This window comes from Lepisosteus oculatus, chromosome 1, assembly GCF_040954835.1.
Source record: "Lepisosteus oculatus isolate fLepOcu1 chromosome 1, fLepOcu1.hap2, whole genome shotgun sequence".
NCBI lineage: Eukaryota > Metazoa > Chordata > Actinopteri > Semionotiformes > Lepisosteidae > Lepisosteus > Lepisosteus oculatus.
The window spans coordinates 7025651-7038995 of record NC_090696.1 but is presented as its reverse complement, the minus strand read 5'-3'; the positions used below and the strand labels follow the sequence as shown (position 1 = coordinate 7038995).

Sequence of the window (13345 nt, the reverse complement as noted above, 5' to 3'; positions counted from 1 at the left end):
GAAATGAAGGCGTTATCCTTTACAAACACTTCAGATTTTTAGATGCAGTGCTTGATTGGGTCAGTCTTGTTGGGTACTTTAGGCCTTTTTGAGTCCCAGCACTTTTTAATGGTTCAGGGAACTAAATTCCTGAATAAATCCTGTTTTTTGGTGTGTTTTTTAATATTGTACCTTGAGTTGAGATGATAAATTCCTGAGCTTGTTTCTCGTCTAGATATTTTGGCATTCCCATCACAAATTTTGTGCCCTTTTCTGACTGAGTGCTGGAGTTTAGTTCTTCCTCAATTCGTAATAAATCCATGACTAAGGGAGGTAAATTTCCATATTTACTGTCAACAAAGTCAGAATTCCCCAGTTACATTAGATTCACCAGGTGTTAAACTAATAAAATTTCATCAAGTACTGTACCAACCTTTTTTAGACTGGGGTAAAGGGATACTGGCCCTTTTCCTCTTCACTGGATGGTGGATTTGTTCGAGACAAAAGACCAGAATTTGCGATGGAAAGATTCTGTAATCAGCCTGCTGGGTTTTAACCTTGAGTTCTTCAGGTCAGAATCAGCATCCTACTGTAACCCTCTGGGAGCTCCAGGTGCTGACGCATAGTTCATCAAGCGAACGGCTCGCTTGGAACAAATACGTGTGTAAAAATGACTAATTGTTATACTGCGAGATACTGTACGGTACGTACCGTTGCACTTTAGGCCTCTTTAATCTTGTTCTCACGAACCTCTGAGTCATAGCCAAATTTCACCTTGTGCCTTCCACAAGCACGTAATGTAGCTCTACTAATCAATGCAAGCTCCCTGTTTACTAACAAACACCTTGCACACCTTTTCCTTAACCTGGCAATGTTACATGAAAGCTTTGTCCTGTGCAAACAAGTCAGGTCTGCCAGATGCATTGCTTGAATTGGGGCGGCATTATTGGGTGTGCTGCAGCAGCATAGTGGGCTGTCTGATTTGAGAGCTCCGGCAATCCCAGGGCGGATGCTTTGGTTACTCTCCCTTGAGCACGGTGCTTCAGTCTGCAGCAGTAAACGCCCATTCGCGTGAGCGTTTTCCAGGTTGTCATTGTAAACACGAGTTTCTCGAAGTGACTTATCTGGATAAATAAAGGATTATTTGTATTTTGCTTTAGCCCAAGGAAACGTGAATACTTTAACAAAACCTGATCAGAAGAGCAACAGCCAAGGAAATCTGCCCTTAAGAACATTCTGACATGAATGTCATTCTTAACCTGTGAAACATTCAGGGCGACCAGCAAAGATCAAGAAGGCAACCCAACTCATCAGCATGGCACTGCTCTTTCTCTGAATGTTATTAGCAAAAGTTCAGATTAATACACTTTTACACCATGACACAAAGAGGCTAGGATTAGGTCAACTTTTATTGAAATAATGACACTGTCCCAAATGTATTTGCAATGCTGGAAGTAACAGAACAAAGAGAAGTAAAGCTTTTTAACAAGTGATTCACAATGTGTTGCATTACAGGTTCAGAGGAGGGTACAAAAAGACTGGAAAAAAAACAGCAATACTGGTTTTTTGGTTACCATTTGTGATAGGAGCTAAAGCACTGTCATCATTTTCAACAAATTACCTGAAAGAAAACAACTGTTCAGACAGTAACGTTCACACTTGTAAAAAATGACTTTAAAATGTTACAAAAACCCAGTGATAACCTGAAATTAGGTATTTACACCAAAAATTAACTCTTTACCCCTCCACACACATACCCCGAGAAATAAGGAAGCTGCTGATGATAACCCTACACCATCGAACCCGAATGACGGATTTTTACTCTGTATTTTTATTAACCCTTTTGACCACGTGAAGCTGTGATGAAAAGTTGATGCCATTCATCCTTGTTGGGTTTACCAGCATTTGATTGCTTGACTGATTTTTTTTTGAAAAAGGCTGGTGGCTTTTAACAATACGGTATTATCACAAGTGTGTGGATTATCATGCGCACCGACATACAGAAGTAACCGTGTTAACTGCACATCTGCACACCCGCTAAGGACTCCCCAGCCACAACGGGGAAAAAAATAATGCAGGGAGTAGAACCAAAGAAAAGGAATGGGATTTTCCCCATTGATGATGGCCAAACCACCAGCCATGGGGGCGACTATGAGCTGAGCAGAGAACATCACACTGAGATGTGCCTAAGGCTCTATCAGTGCACCTTGAGAGATTAACATTCCAGGTCCTTTTGGTTAAACTGTCCTTACTGGGGACAAAAATAAAAACAACTGAAGTACAAATGCACACAAAAAGTCAACATTTGTTGTGCTTACTTCCTGCACCGTTAAGAGGTTCTGAATTTACAAAGCGATTCAGTCACTGTGTTCCAAAGCAGGGCTTTCTCTCTCTCCATTTCTTAAGTTTTCTTATACACAATCATTTAACACTTATTTGATTAAAAACGCAATGTCATCTGAATTTGATCAAACTCTGCCAAAATAAAACTGGACAGTTGTAAACCAGCAGCTGATGTAATCCTTTCTTTTAGGTTTCGAAACCACCTCAGATGTTATCATTAGGTGTATCAGGACCTTGATAATAAGTCTGTACGCCCACTTAATTTTGCATTATATTTGAGAGGAAATATTATAAAGAGAACTGGGAAATAAAAAGACACTTCATGAAACCAGATGTAAGGAAATACTTGCACTTGATCATTTCAAGCAGCAGTTTCAAGATGTATTGGTGCTGGGTGGTGATGGAATTCAAAGGCTTTTCTTTGCTGCAATTCACATTTGAACAATATTTTAAAATCCTACACAGCCCAAAGTGAGACAGACCATTAATTGACTGGAAGGCGGCCACTCAGGAAGCTAGTAGATGCTGTGTCTCCATTGCAGCTGGTGAGGCTGCTTTTAAGCCCTTTGAAAAAAGTAATTCCGTTTTCACAATCTGTGCTGTCTGTTCAGCTTGTAGAGATTTCTTTCAAAGGAAATAAACTAACAAGGTTATAATGCATCCTAGCTGCCCGAACAGCACTTTCAGACAATCGGGGCTGCATTCATTTCTAATTATTTCTAAATATTTTGTCTTCAAATATGCCGAGCCAACAATAGTCAACGAATGGTGGAACTGATTGCAAATAAACCCGTCTCACTCTTCACCATAAACCAATAGCAATTTAGCATCTCATTCATCTAATAGGTGCATTGTTCTGTAAACTGCACCCTTTGGAAGGCCTCTACATTTGTAAATTTGTGAAACCTGAAAAATGTTTTCAAAGTAGGTGTGCCTCTAGAAATATTTCATCAGTGACTACATATTATTTCTTATAGAAAGAAAGGAGTCAGGAAACTATCAGAGTTTGTACTCATTTTTGTCACATTGTGTAGGAGTTCTGGTTTCAGCTTTAAAAGCAAAAAAAAGCTGACAGTACATTATATACAAAGACATCAGATTTAAAGAGACTTGTGGTCAAAATGTTGTGAAGAAGAACTTAGCATTAAAAAAACTGCTCTCTTACAAGCTAGGTAAGGGTTTCATAATTCAGAATACGAAAAGTGCCAGAGAGAAGCAACCCTGCTCTGAAGATCCGTTTTGGTTCAGAAGGAGAGAATTGAATAGGACAGCATACAGACTAGGAGAAACAAAATGAAAAGATGAGATTTTGCCCAAGCTATAAAAAGGCTCATGGGAAATAAGATCCATTCCTAACAAAAAAAAAATGAAAGTAATGGTAGCACTTGTACTTTTCTGTGCACTTTTTTTTTATAACAGCTGTCATCAAGGTTATTATACATGTTTCAAATCCACTGAAAAACACAATACCTGTTTCTAATATTCTGGCCCATTTTAACCGACCAGAAAAGGCTGAAGTAATATGTGTTTTTTTTTTTTTCGTTCCTGGCATAACATGGAATAAATTTTTTCCCTAGCTGTTCCATCGGTTTCAATTTTCCCCTTCAGAGTCGTGATTTTGAATGTCGTTTGGTCACTTTTACTGGAAAATCTCAGGTTATAGGCCAGTATAACAGAGCTAATGTGTCCCCTTTTACACAGTTCAGGTTCACAGCTTAAGCACAAATCTTTGGATGCATACAAATAAAAACTGCAACAGCTAGGAGGGCAAGTAGCTAAACTCCAGAAGAATAGTTCTAAAGCTCATGCAAACAAGAAGAGTTCAGGTGTGTGAGAACCGTCTTCTGTCTCCTACGCAAACTAAGTTCTGCGTTTTCCCCGGATTTAGAAATCTTTGCGAAATCTCATTTTCAAAGACGTACTCCACACACCATATTTTTACAGCTGGGTTTGACTCTGGCAAAAAAAAAAACTGTTTTCTTTCAGAAGCATGAAATGGAATCAACATTAAAAGCGCAAAAACATGAATACTGTGACATTAGAACCCCACGCTCTTTGGTTCTACCTCAAAAAAAACAAAGATGTCGAGCGCTTGACATCTCTGCTGTTACACTTGAAAAAAAAAATATTTTGTGACTCCCTCATCCTTCCAGCTCCTTCACTGCTCATTGGCAGTTTTGCTATGGATCTTCTACAATATTCCTGGAATTCTGTACAGTATCTGATGACTGGCTGAAAAGCCATCTTTACAAACGGTCTATCCTAGCTACACCCCCAATAAGATTTTTTTGGTAAGTTCTAGACCTTTTCAGACCTTGCTCAGGACATGTTACTCACTGCCACACACCTGCCTGCGCCTGCCTTCATCTCCACCGGTGAACCTGCAACGACTGTGCTGACCGTCTGTGTAGAGGGATAAGGCATAACCTCCCGGACAGCACCACCCCGTGGCTGCCTGCACTCTGAAGTCAGGATCCCGGGAAGGCAGACCTCCCAACAAACTGGCAACAGGAATAGCAAAGACAGCAGGCGGGAGAGGGCCTGGTCAAGGTGTAGCGTCTTTCCTAAGCGGCACCGAACTGAGATACAGCTAGGCTGCTAGCACCAAGACTGCAGGGAGTGGAGAGGCTTCCCCACCAGAAAACCGCCAAGAGCCGCAGGAAAGCAAGACATTACTGTGCAAGTATAACGCGGTCAAGAAGTAAAATACAAAAGAGACACAAGACACGCTCACCCTCACCCCAGAGCCCTATTAAGAGAAGTTCGGAATCCCCGCTGCTTCCTTTCTTCGTCACTAGGACCCATATCTGAATCATGGCCTGACATGCAATGCAAAATACAACGGACAGTCACCGGTGCAGGAACCGCCATAACCAACCCCCCCACCAGCTCCCTCCAGTCTCCCTCCCTCCGTTCAAGAGCACGCCAAAAAAAAAACACGAACTCGGGAGAAAGACCAAAAAAAAAGAGAAATAAGCTTCCACAGCCCACAGCCCACACCTCCCCCCCCCCCCTTCCCTCCCCCCTTTCCACATTCCGCTGGCGTTGACGTGGGGCCGAGCGCCGGGGCCACTCGGGGCTCTCCCTGCCGCGGGCCCCGGGCCCCGGGCAGGGGGGAGGCGCCCACACTCTCTCGCTCCGCTCTACTGCTTGATGCGGCCTCCGTCCCCCTCGCTCACAAACCGCTTGCGCCCCCTGGTGGCCAGAACGACAGGGAAAAGACGGGTCAGGCTGGTTTGAACACTTCTGAGCACTTTTACACTTACAGACGTGCGTGCGTTTTCTCATGCTCAGTTCAACACGAGAGCTGAACCGATGGATGCTTCTTCACACGGATGCACAACGCAATTGCAGGAATGTAAGAAAATAAGAAAGGCTACAATCTGAGAGAAGCCCACTGGTTGCTAGCAGCTCATTGATCTGATTCAGCTTTTTCTTTAGCTGGAAAGGCTGAATCAGATCATCGTCCTCAACTCATCTTCCTCAGGAATCTTCTTCAACGTTGAATCTGGTTACCTTATTCCAGATCCCTGAAGTCCTTTGTGTGAATTTCTAATCATTAATACCACTACCTCTTGATTTACACTTGTGTAAAAGTCCTTGACCCAGTTCATGCCCCCTACTCTTACTGTCGGGGTAGGGGTTTTCCTTTAATTACCTAGTTCTCAATCCTGCCCCTTCCATCTTGAATCCTTGTAAATTGTCACTTCAGATTACATCTGTCAATTGGGAACCTTAACAGAAGACCTTCCACGCTTTCTCCAACCATTCCTAAGTTCTACTTGTAATATTTTCTCCTCCCGTTTCATACCTAACTTAATGATGGAACAAAAACTTCCCTAAAGAAGGAGGCCGTGCTACAGAAAGCGAATTAAGCAAGGGGCTGACGAGGCTCACCTGGAAGGACAAGCGTCTCTTAGCTGTTTGGTGATGACAGACTCTTGGAAGCACAGGTCCACAAAGGTCTCCATGATAGTGTGGGCATGAGGCACATCCAGGTTAATATCAGGCAGCTCGTTGTACACGCGCTGGAACCCCTACAACACAAGATCCGCCCATCAGGCCTACCGCCACGGCACTGCGTAGCCACTGGTAAAACTTCCTTATTACACACATTAAACGTCCAAATATGTGTTCATGTGTCATTAATTTTTTCGGGCTCCCCTCTGTCTCAGGCCTCTAGAGGCAATTTCCACTGGGAATGATGTCCCCTTAGACATTTTGTAATAGCTTAGTGAGTGCAGGTAGTAGAGGCGTGGTTAGGGGCTTTAAAACCAATCATTGGTCCTCTTGCTGGACGGTGTTCCAAGTGTGGATGGTTTGCAAGCACATTCCCAAACATGCGTCATGGGGTGGAGACTTTATGGTTCACCATCTCTCCCTTGTGCTTCCACACACTTCGTAACCTTTAACAGACAGAGCTTCCAAGGGAAATGGATGCCCTTTGTATTAAAATGGCCATCGCTGCTCCCTGGGCTGTACTTCTGACCTCACGGTCAGCACTATTGTTCGGACTTTGGATAGATTCCGTCACTATGTCACACCTGCTGCCCTGCAGCTCTTCCAGTAAGAGGCGAGACATTCTCGTCCTCGCCTGACACTGTGCGGCTTGCTTTTTCTAAAACGGACGTCAGGCTCCCAACGAGAAGAGGCCTTCAGGGCCACCGAGCTCGTTCGGTCAGCTAACGATCCAAGGATCACATCCAGCCACTTCTCGAAAGAAAGCACGGGGAATCGGCTTCAACCTCATTGGCCCCCACAACCCTTTGTGTCAAGAAGGGCCTCTCGTTCACAGTTTTAAAGCAGTTCTGATCCGTTACCCCGCCTACATCTCACGCCATCAGGTTTTCATCCATGTGGGCCGATGAAGACAGGGCTCAATCTCCCCCCCATGTATGAACAAACTCGCGTCTCGCAAGTCACTGTGACTGAACACTCACTCGGTTCATCTGGTCCAGGGTTATGAGCCCAGTTTCCCAGAATACCTTCAGCAGCTTCACCATCATCTGGACTGCGGTCTCCCCTTTGGACTCCAGCACCATGACTACAGCCTGGATGTGAGAAGACAAGAGCTTGAAAGGTCAGCTTTCTGAGGCAGCAACAGGCGCAAGAGACCCCTCCAGAAATGGCAGTAATATCTGATTAATTGCACTTATTTTGCACTTAAAAAGGAGCACAAAAACAAAGCCTTCTAACTGCTAAACTAAACGAAGGGAGGAAGACAAGGAACATGATTCTGTGCTGCAGTGGGTGTTATCTGGACCCTTCCCTGAGTACTTCACCAAAATTGATAAAGAAACAGGTTGACTAGAAGATTGATGTTTCCTTGATTAGATAGATAGATAATACTTTATTAATCCCGTAGGGAAATTGATGATTATTAAAATGCGATTATTTTCTGTCCCATGGGTGTACAAATCCTCAGGATGATCCCGAAGGATGTCAGTTCCTACAGGAAAAGTAAATGGGTGCATGTGTACCCTCACATTGTGAAGGGACAAAACACAAAATCCTGTCTGGCTGAAGAGGAGCAGATGGAACATGGTACATTATCTCACCACCAGAGGTCAGTATTGTTTTCCACTTTAGTCTAATGCTCTTGCACCAAAGAGCATCCTCTAACCTTATTGGTTATACTAACACAATGCGATTATGCATTCTGGTTCAGATCATCATCTTGAGGCCTGCTACATTTCACTAACTGGTGGTATCTGACCATGTATCTAGCTCAAACTGTGCTATATAAGGAACTATGTGTATAATTAACATAATTTTAGAAGAAAATACTACTTGGATTTAGATATGACACCACAGTTAAACAAACCAAGAGAGGTGTGAAGATCCTAGATTGTCACAGTCACTGTAAACATGAAATTAGAAATGTTTAATATTAAAGTGGGACTGACCACAGGAGATGGTTAGGCCATGTCCCCAGATCTAAAATAATTTACAGCTCGAGTCTTTATTTTATGGAAAGAGCCTTACACAAGGGAAGACACACTAAGCTATAACCCTTTGCGCTGGTTGGCCATATAATTTAATTTAATAAAGGCTGGATATATAATAATACAGCCACAGTACAGACAAGAGACTAGAATGACTAATGTACAGTGCCTAGCGAGTGCAGCAGATGTTTATTACAGCTGCCCTACAAAAAATGAATTACACAAAAAACACTCTCATTTATCAGTTGAAAGCTTAATAAAGGATTGTAGCCAGGAAAGCAGACCGAATTCTTCAATGTTTCAACATGATCACATGTATCCATTATTATAAATACACAGAAAACTGCTAAAGACCACAGCAAACTAATCTGATGTTAATATGAGTGGTAACAGGCAGTTGCGTACAGGATGTAACCTATATTGTAGCATAATCACTGTTAAACAGAACATTAATTACACGAATATTTCTTGGTCTAGGGTGGAGGACTTACTCTAGTCAGCCACTAGGTGGCAATGTGTATTAGTAATGGGAACCACAAGCCTTCACAACTGAACGGTGGGAACTCAGGTTTGTTCTCCAAAGGCTGCGAAAAAAAAAGGCACTTCAAGTCCTTTCTTGAATTTTTACAATATCTCTTTTTAACGTCCTCATCCATCGGCTTGATCTGACTGATAAATGTGTGCTTGAAAAAAATGTTGCCGTGATATGACAACAGTCCTCTATACATTAGCATTTTACTGTGTATTGTTTCGAAGTCTGGGTGTTTCCAGTTCCTGTCTCCCTAAACAACACTGCTACACTGCCGAACAGGCAGCAAGGCATCGGCTCTATCGTTCCTTAGTTCCTTAGACCACACGGAGGGGGGCAGGCCGGCGGCCCACAGCGTCTCGGGTTGATGATGCGTTACCTCGTAGACGAGCTCGTGGTGAAAGTGAGGCACTTCGAGGTCCCGCAGGCAGTGCTCCGCCTCCGACACCTCCCCTGACACCAGGTACTCCTTCAGCAGCAGGTTCATCTGAGGCAAAAACAAAAACAAAAACAAAACAGCTCGGTCAGGAGCCCACTCTCACCAGCACACAGGACAGGAAACCGACGTCCACGACGAGGACAACACACTAGTCGAGGGGAGAGCAGAACAATTAGTGGGCTGAAGGGAGAGGTGCGTCACTACAGGAAAGCAGAAAAGAACCTTCCCAGTCTTGGTAGAGGGATCACTTCCACAGGACCTGCCTGAGAGGTACTCACAATCGCGGAACAGTGTGACAAAGCAATCCTGAACTTCTGTTTCACATTCACCGGGGAGACCAGCGTGCAAGGCACAAATGGGCCAGCAAGCAGGGCACGGGGAATTAAAGACTGTGGGAGTGTCCTACAGCAACCGGCTGAAGGAACAGAGTCCTGTTAGTCCTCAATAGTGACTCAACTGAAGGATTCAACAACCCAAATTACTACCTACTGGACTCGCTTCAAAACCAGCGGAGACAAATAAAAATAGTGGACACAAATGGACATGGTAAAGGGGAAGCCCACACACCGTCTTATTTCAAGAGCTGGCTGGATGGGATCCTGGGATTCGTAAGTTGCCAGATACCAAACATGCTTGATGAGCCGAGCGACCTTTATCCTCTGTAGCTATTCTTACATTTTCATGCCCTGCTACACGATCAAGAAACCTTTTTGTGAGCCCGGCAATTTGGAACAATAATCTACTGGCATAATGACAAAAAGCAGACGGCCCACCCCTCACTGCATAAGACATTTCTAATTTTTGACCATTACAGAACTCCATAAGGTCGTTTCCCTAAACTATCACACTCATTACTTTGTGTAAATGTCTCGTTCACCATTTTGCCACCTTGTGAGCACACGTCTCAGTTTACAGCAGTGCACATCATTTCATATTCAGACAGCAGCCTACCACCACCCCATGACACTTGACACCAGCCTGCACTGCCTTCTAAATCACCCGTTACTTAGACTGCAAAAGACATTTGTCTTCATCACTCTCAGTCTGACAGTTACAATGCATTTCGTGCCAAAAGGCTGTCCTGGAATTGCCTTCATCTTGAAGGACCCACTATTTCCCTTCCTGGTGTATTAAACAAAACTGAAATTCTGAAGTTCAAACAGTCAACCTGAAGTTTAAGTGAGGATCTGTCACTAAGAGAAGAGAGATTTTCAATGGAATTTCAAGGACAGGTTTTAAAACCCAACTCTTCAGAAGTCTGGGCAGCTAGGACCTGATACAGTGCACAGAACAGCCCAAGCAAGGCAGTGTTTACGAGCCCAATCCTGTAGTTCTTGGTAGACTAAGATAAAGCTCACAGTCTGAAGTACAGTTTTATCCATCAGGGATTTGGCTAGAGACTGTTTATCCTTATCCTAATTATCCTAAACCAGTCGTCTTCACCCGGGCCGTGCCGTTAATCTGTCTTCAGAAGACAGTGTTTACTCGTTAAACCAGGGGACCCAGGCATCTCCATAAAGCCAAGGAGATGAAACATCAGCACAAAAATCAGATCAGCACCAGCAAAAACAAGGGAAATCTGAAATCACTCTCGACAGTGACTCATCCGTCACCTCACCAGGAACTCTGAATGGGTCTCTGACCAAGACAAGAAAGATTATATTATTTTGCGCCTATTTATAACTCATTTTGACCAGAGATAGGTTCCAGAACAATTTGCTCTAAATTAAATACAAGCTAAATGGAGTCATGAACAGGCTGAACAGGGATAGATTGCATGAGCACAAAATAAACATGCAAATTACTTAAGTACTAAAATAGGTGAGGACTCAATCAGAACATTAGCTTAATCAATTATTTATATCATTGTTAAATAGCAGAAATGCATCATATTTATTAGAATTTAAATCTGTCCAGGTTCCTGGCTTGGGCTCCTTGGAAGAGGGTTTCATGAAGAATGTACAGATTGTGAACTTTCATACAATGTCTTTCTTACAGTCACACAGAGCTTCTTCACAGCAGACAACAATACTGTTGATGATCTCCCTTAATGCTGAGATACACTCCCAGTTGCTGTCTTTCAGCTCTGAAAGATCCAGACCTGATTTAAGGGCAAGTCCCTCCTGAATAAATGCTGTGTACTAAGACCCAAGAACTCCCTCAGAACTTTCATACAAATGTTCCACGTTTTCGGCACACTACGCGTTTTGCTCTTTTTTCACATTTCTTCATTTCTTTGAACACAAAGCAAAACTGATCCACCTTTTTACACATTTATTCAAGGAGAGGGAAGTGAACCAGAGAGCAGCTAACAAGTGTGCACTTTTATCTAATCAGGAAATGTTTGACTGATTAGATTACGCTTGAATGTTTTTTAGAATTTTAACATGGACTTGTCCCAGGCATCTGGGTTATAATGAACCCATGCATGTTGTACAAAGAGGGGTGTACGTACCAGCCTAATAACAGTAGCAGTGTGGAAGGTTAAACTGGGCTCTGTATCACAGGTACTGCAAGTTTAAATCCCAGGTGGGAACTTAGCGCTGTGCCCCCGAGCAAGGTACTTTACTTGGAATGCCCCAAAGCAATTCAAACAAACCTGCTGTATTAAAAGGATATTAAAATCTGTATATAAAACAAACGTGTAATAAAATGCTGCAAGAACCAGCAGGAAATAACACTAGTGGGGAATCTACTACAGAAAGAAGATATTACATAAGGGATCTCCTGTGCTCCTGGCACTTACACATGTCCAAAGAGCTTCCCACTGACCTGGGCAGTCAGGCGAGCACTGTCTAGTCCACTAGCAGACCGGTCATGACAGAGCACATCAGCGCACGTCTCCCTCACTGCGCCACAGGTTACAGACGGGCAGCTTCTCCATCGCTGGAGACCTAGTTTGCAACCCGGCCAAGATGGCAAGGGACTAAAAAAAAATGTCCCAGTATAGTGACGGCGAAAAAGGCCCAGTCCTTTAGGCGAGATGTAAAACCGAGGTCCCGACTCTGCTCATTACAAATCCTAGGGCATCTCCCGGAAAGGGTAGGGGTGTAACCCTGGTGTCCTGGTCAAATTTCCCACTGGCCTTTAGCAATCGTGGCCTCCTAATAACCCCCCCCCCATCTATGAATTGGCTTAATCACCCTGTTCTCCTCCTCACTGAGAGCTGCGGTGTGGTGAGTGTACTGTGAGCGCAGTACGGGCTGCTGTCACATCATCCAGGTGGGGCTGCACACTGGTGGTGGAGGAGGGGATCCCCATGACCTGTAACGCCCTTTGAGTGAAGTGTCCAGAAAAGTGTCATATAAGTGTAAATAATACTAAATAATCCTTGTGCTTATTCTTATCTTCCAGTTTTATAAATCTGGAGTCTTCATTGACCACCTACACACAGCTTGGTAGTGTTCAAATACTTGGAATATTTTGTTTCTCAAACTACTGTGATGAAAACATGAACCAAGACGAACCTGCCTGCCTTCTCACTTCTGTTGTCTTGTTTTGAAGGTTGTTGAAATAGATCTTTAAGATTAAGGACATGGGCTGAAAGCCGACTATACACAGAGCGTCAAGTTTGGGCACCCGTTTCGAACATAGCATCTGTCCACAGCCACGACATTGAACAAAAAGCACTTTTTTTTTCCTACCTCTTTGATGAGGTGCCTGACCGGCCTCTGTCCTCCGCCCACACCCCACACATTGTCTAGTCGCACAATTTCTCTCTTCATGGACAGCAGTACAGCAGCCCGGTCCAGAGCAGCCCTGGAGCCAACCACAAACAGGCAGCAAATAATCAAGAGAACACTTTCTCACACGCCGCTGTTTTCACACCTTCTACACACGATTCACCTCTTCTCTCTTCATGGTGCTCATCATCGTCGCTTATTTGTGACCAATGTGATCTCCCATCACAGACTGTTCTCCTCTGCTCTTGTCATACGCTTGAAGGAAAAGGCCCCCCTAACCAATTTCTTGAATTAGATAAATCTGCTGAATGGGACGGGAGAGACTGCAAACTGGTCGGTCAGGTGTGTTCAATTCTATGAACACACTAGCTGCATACCACCGGCAATGACCTGACTGCTGACTCAGCGATAAAATGAAATAGCTGTT

The 13345-nt window shown here is 43.7% G+C and overlaps 1 protein-coding gene across 2 annotated transcripts in view; it reads right to left on the bottom strand.

The window, feature by feature from the left end:
* Positions 1 to 1375: 1375 nt before the first annotated feature.
* pdcd4a (programmed cell death 4a) overlaps positions 1376 to 13345 on the bottom strand; it is a 40784-nt gene continuing 28814 nt past the window's right edge. For both annotated transcript variants that reach the window (XM_069191690.1, XM_069191693.1), the window contains 5 exons: positions 12880 to 12994; positions 9176 to 9283; positions 7263 to 7373; positions 6220 to 6359; positions 1376 to 5517 (listed from right to left, as the gene is read on the bottom strand). In XM_069191690.1, the coding sequence (XP_069047791.1) occupies positions 5466 to 5517; positions 6220 to 6359; positions 7263 to 7373; positions 9176 to 9283; positions 12880 to 12994 (526 nt within the window). In that variant the 3' untranslated portion in view covers positions 1376 to 5465. The remainder of the gene's footprint in view (positions 5518 to 6219; positions 6360 to 7262; positions 7374 to 9175; positions 9284 to 12879; positions 12995 to 13345) is intronic.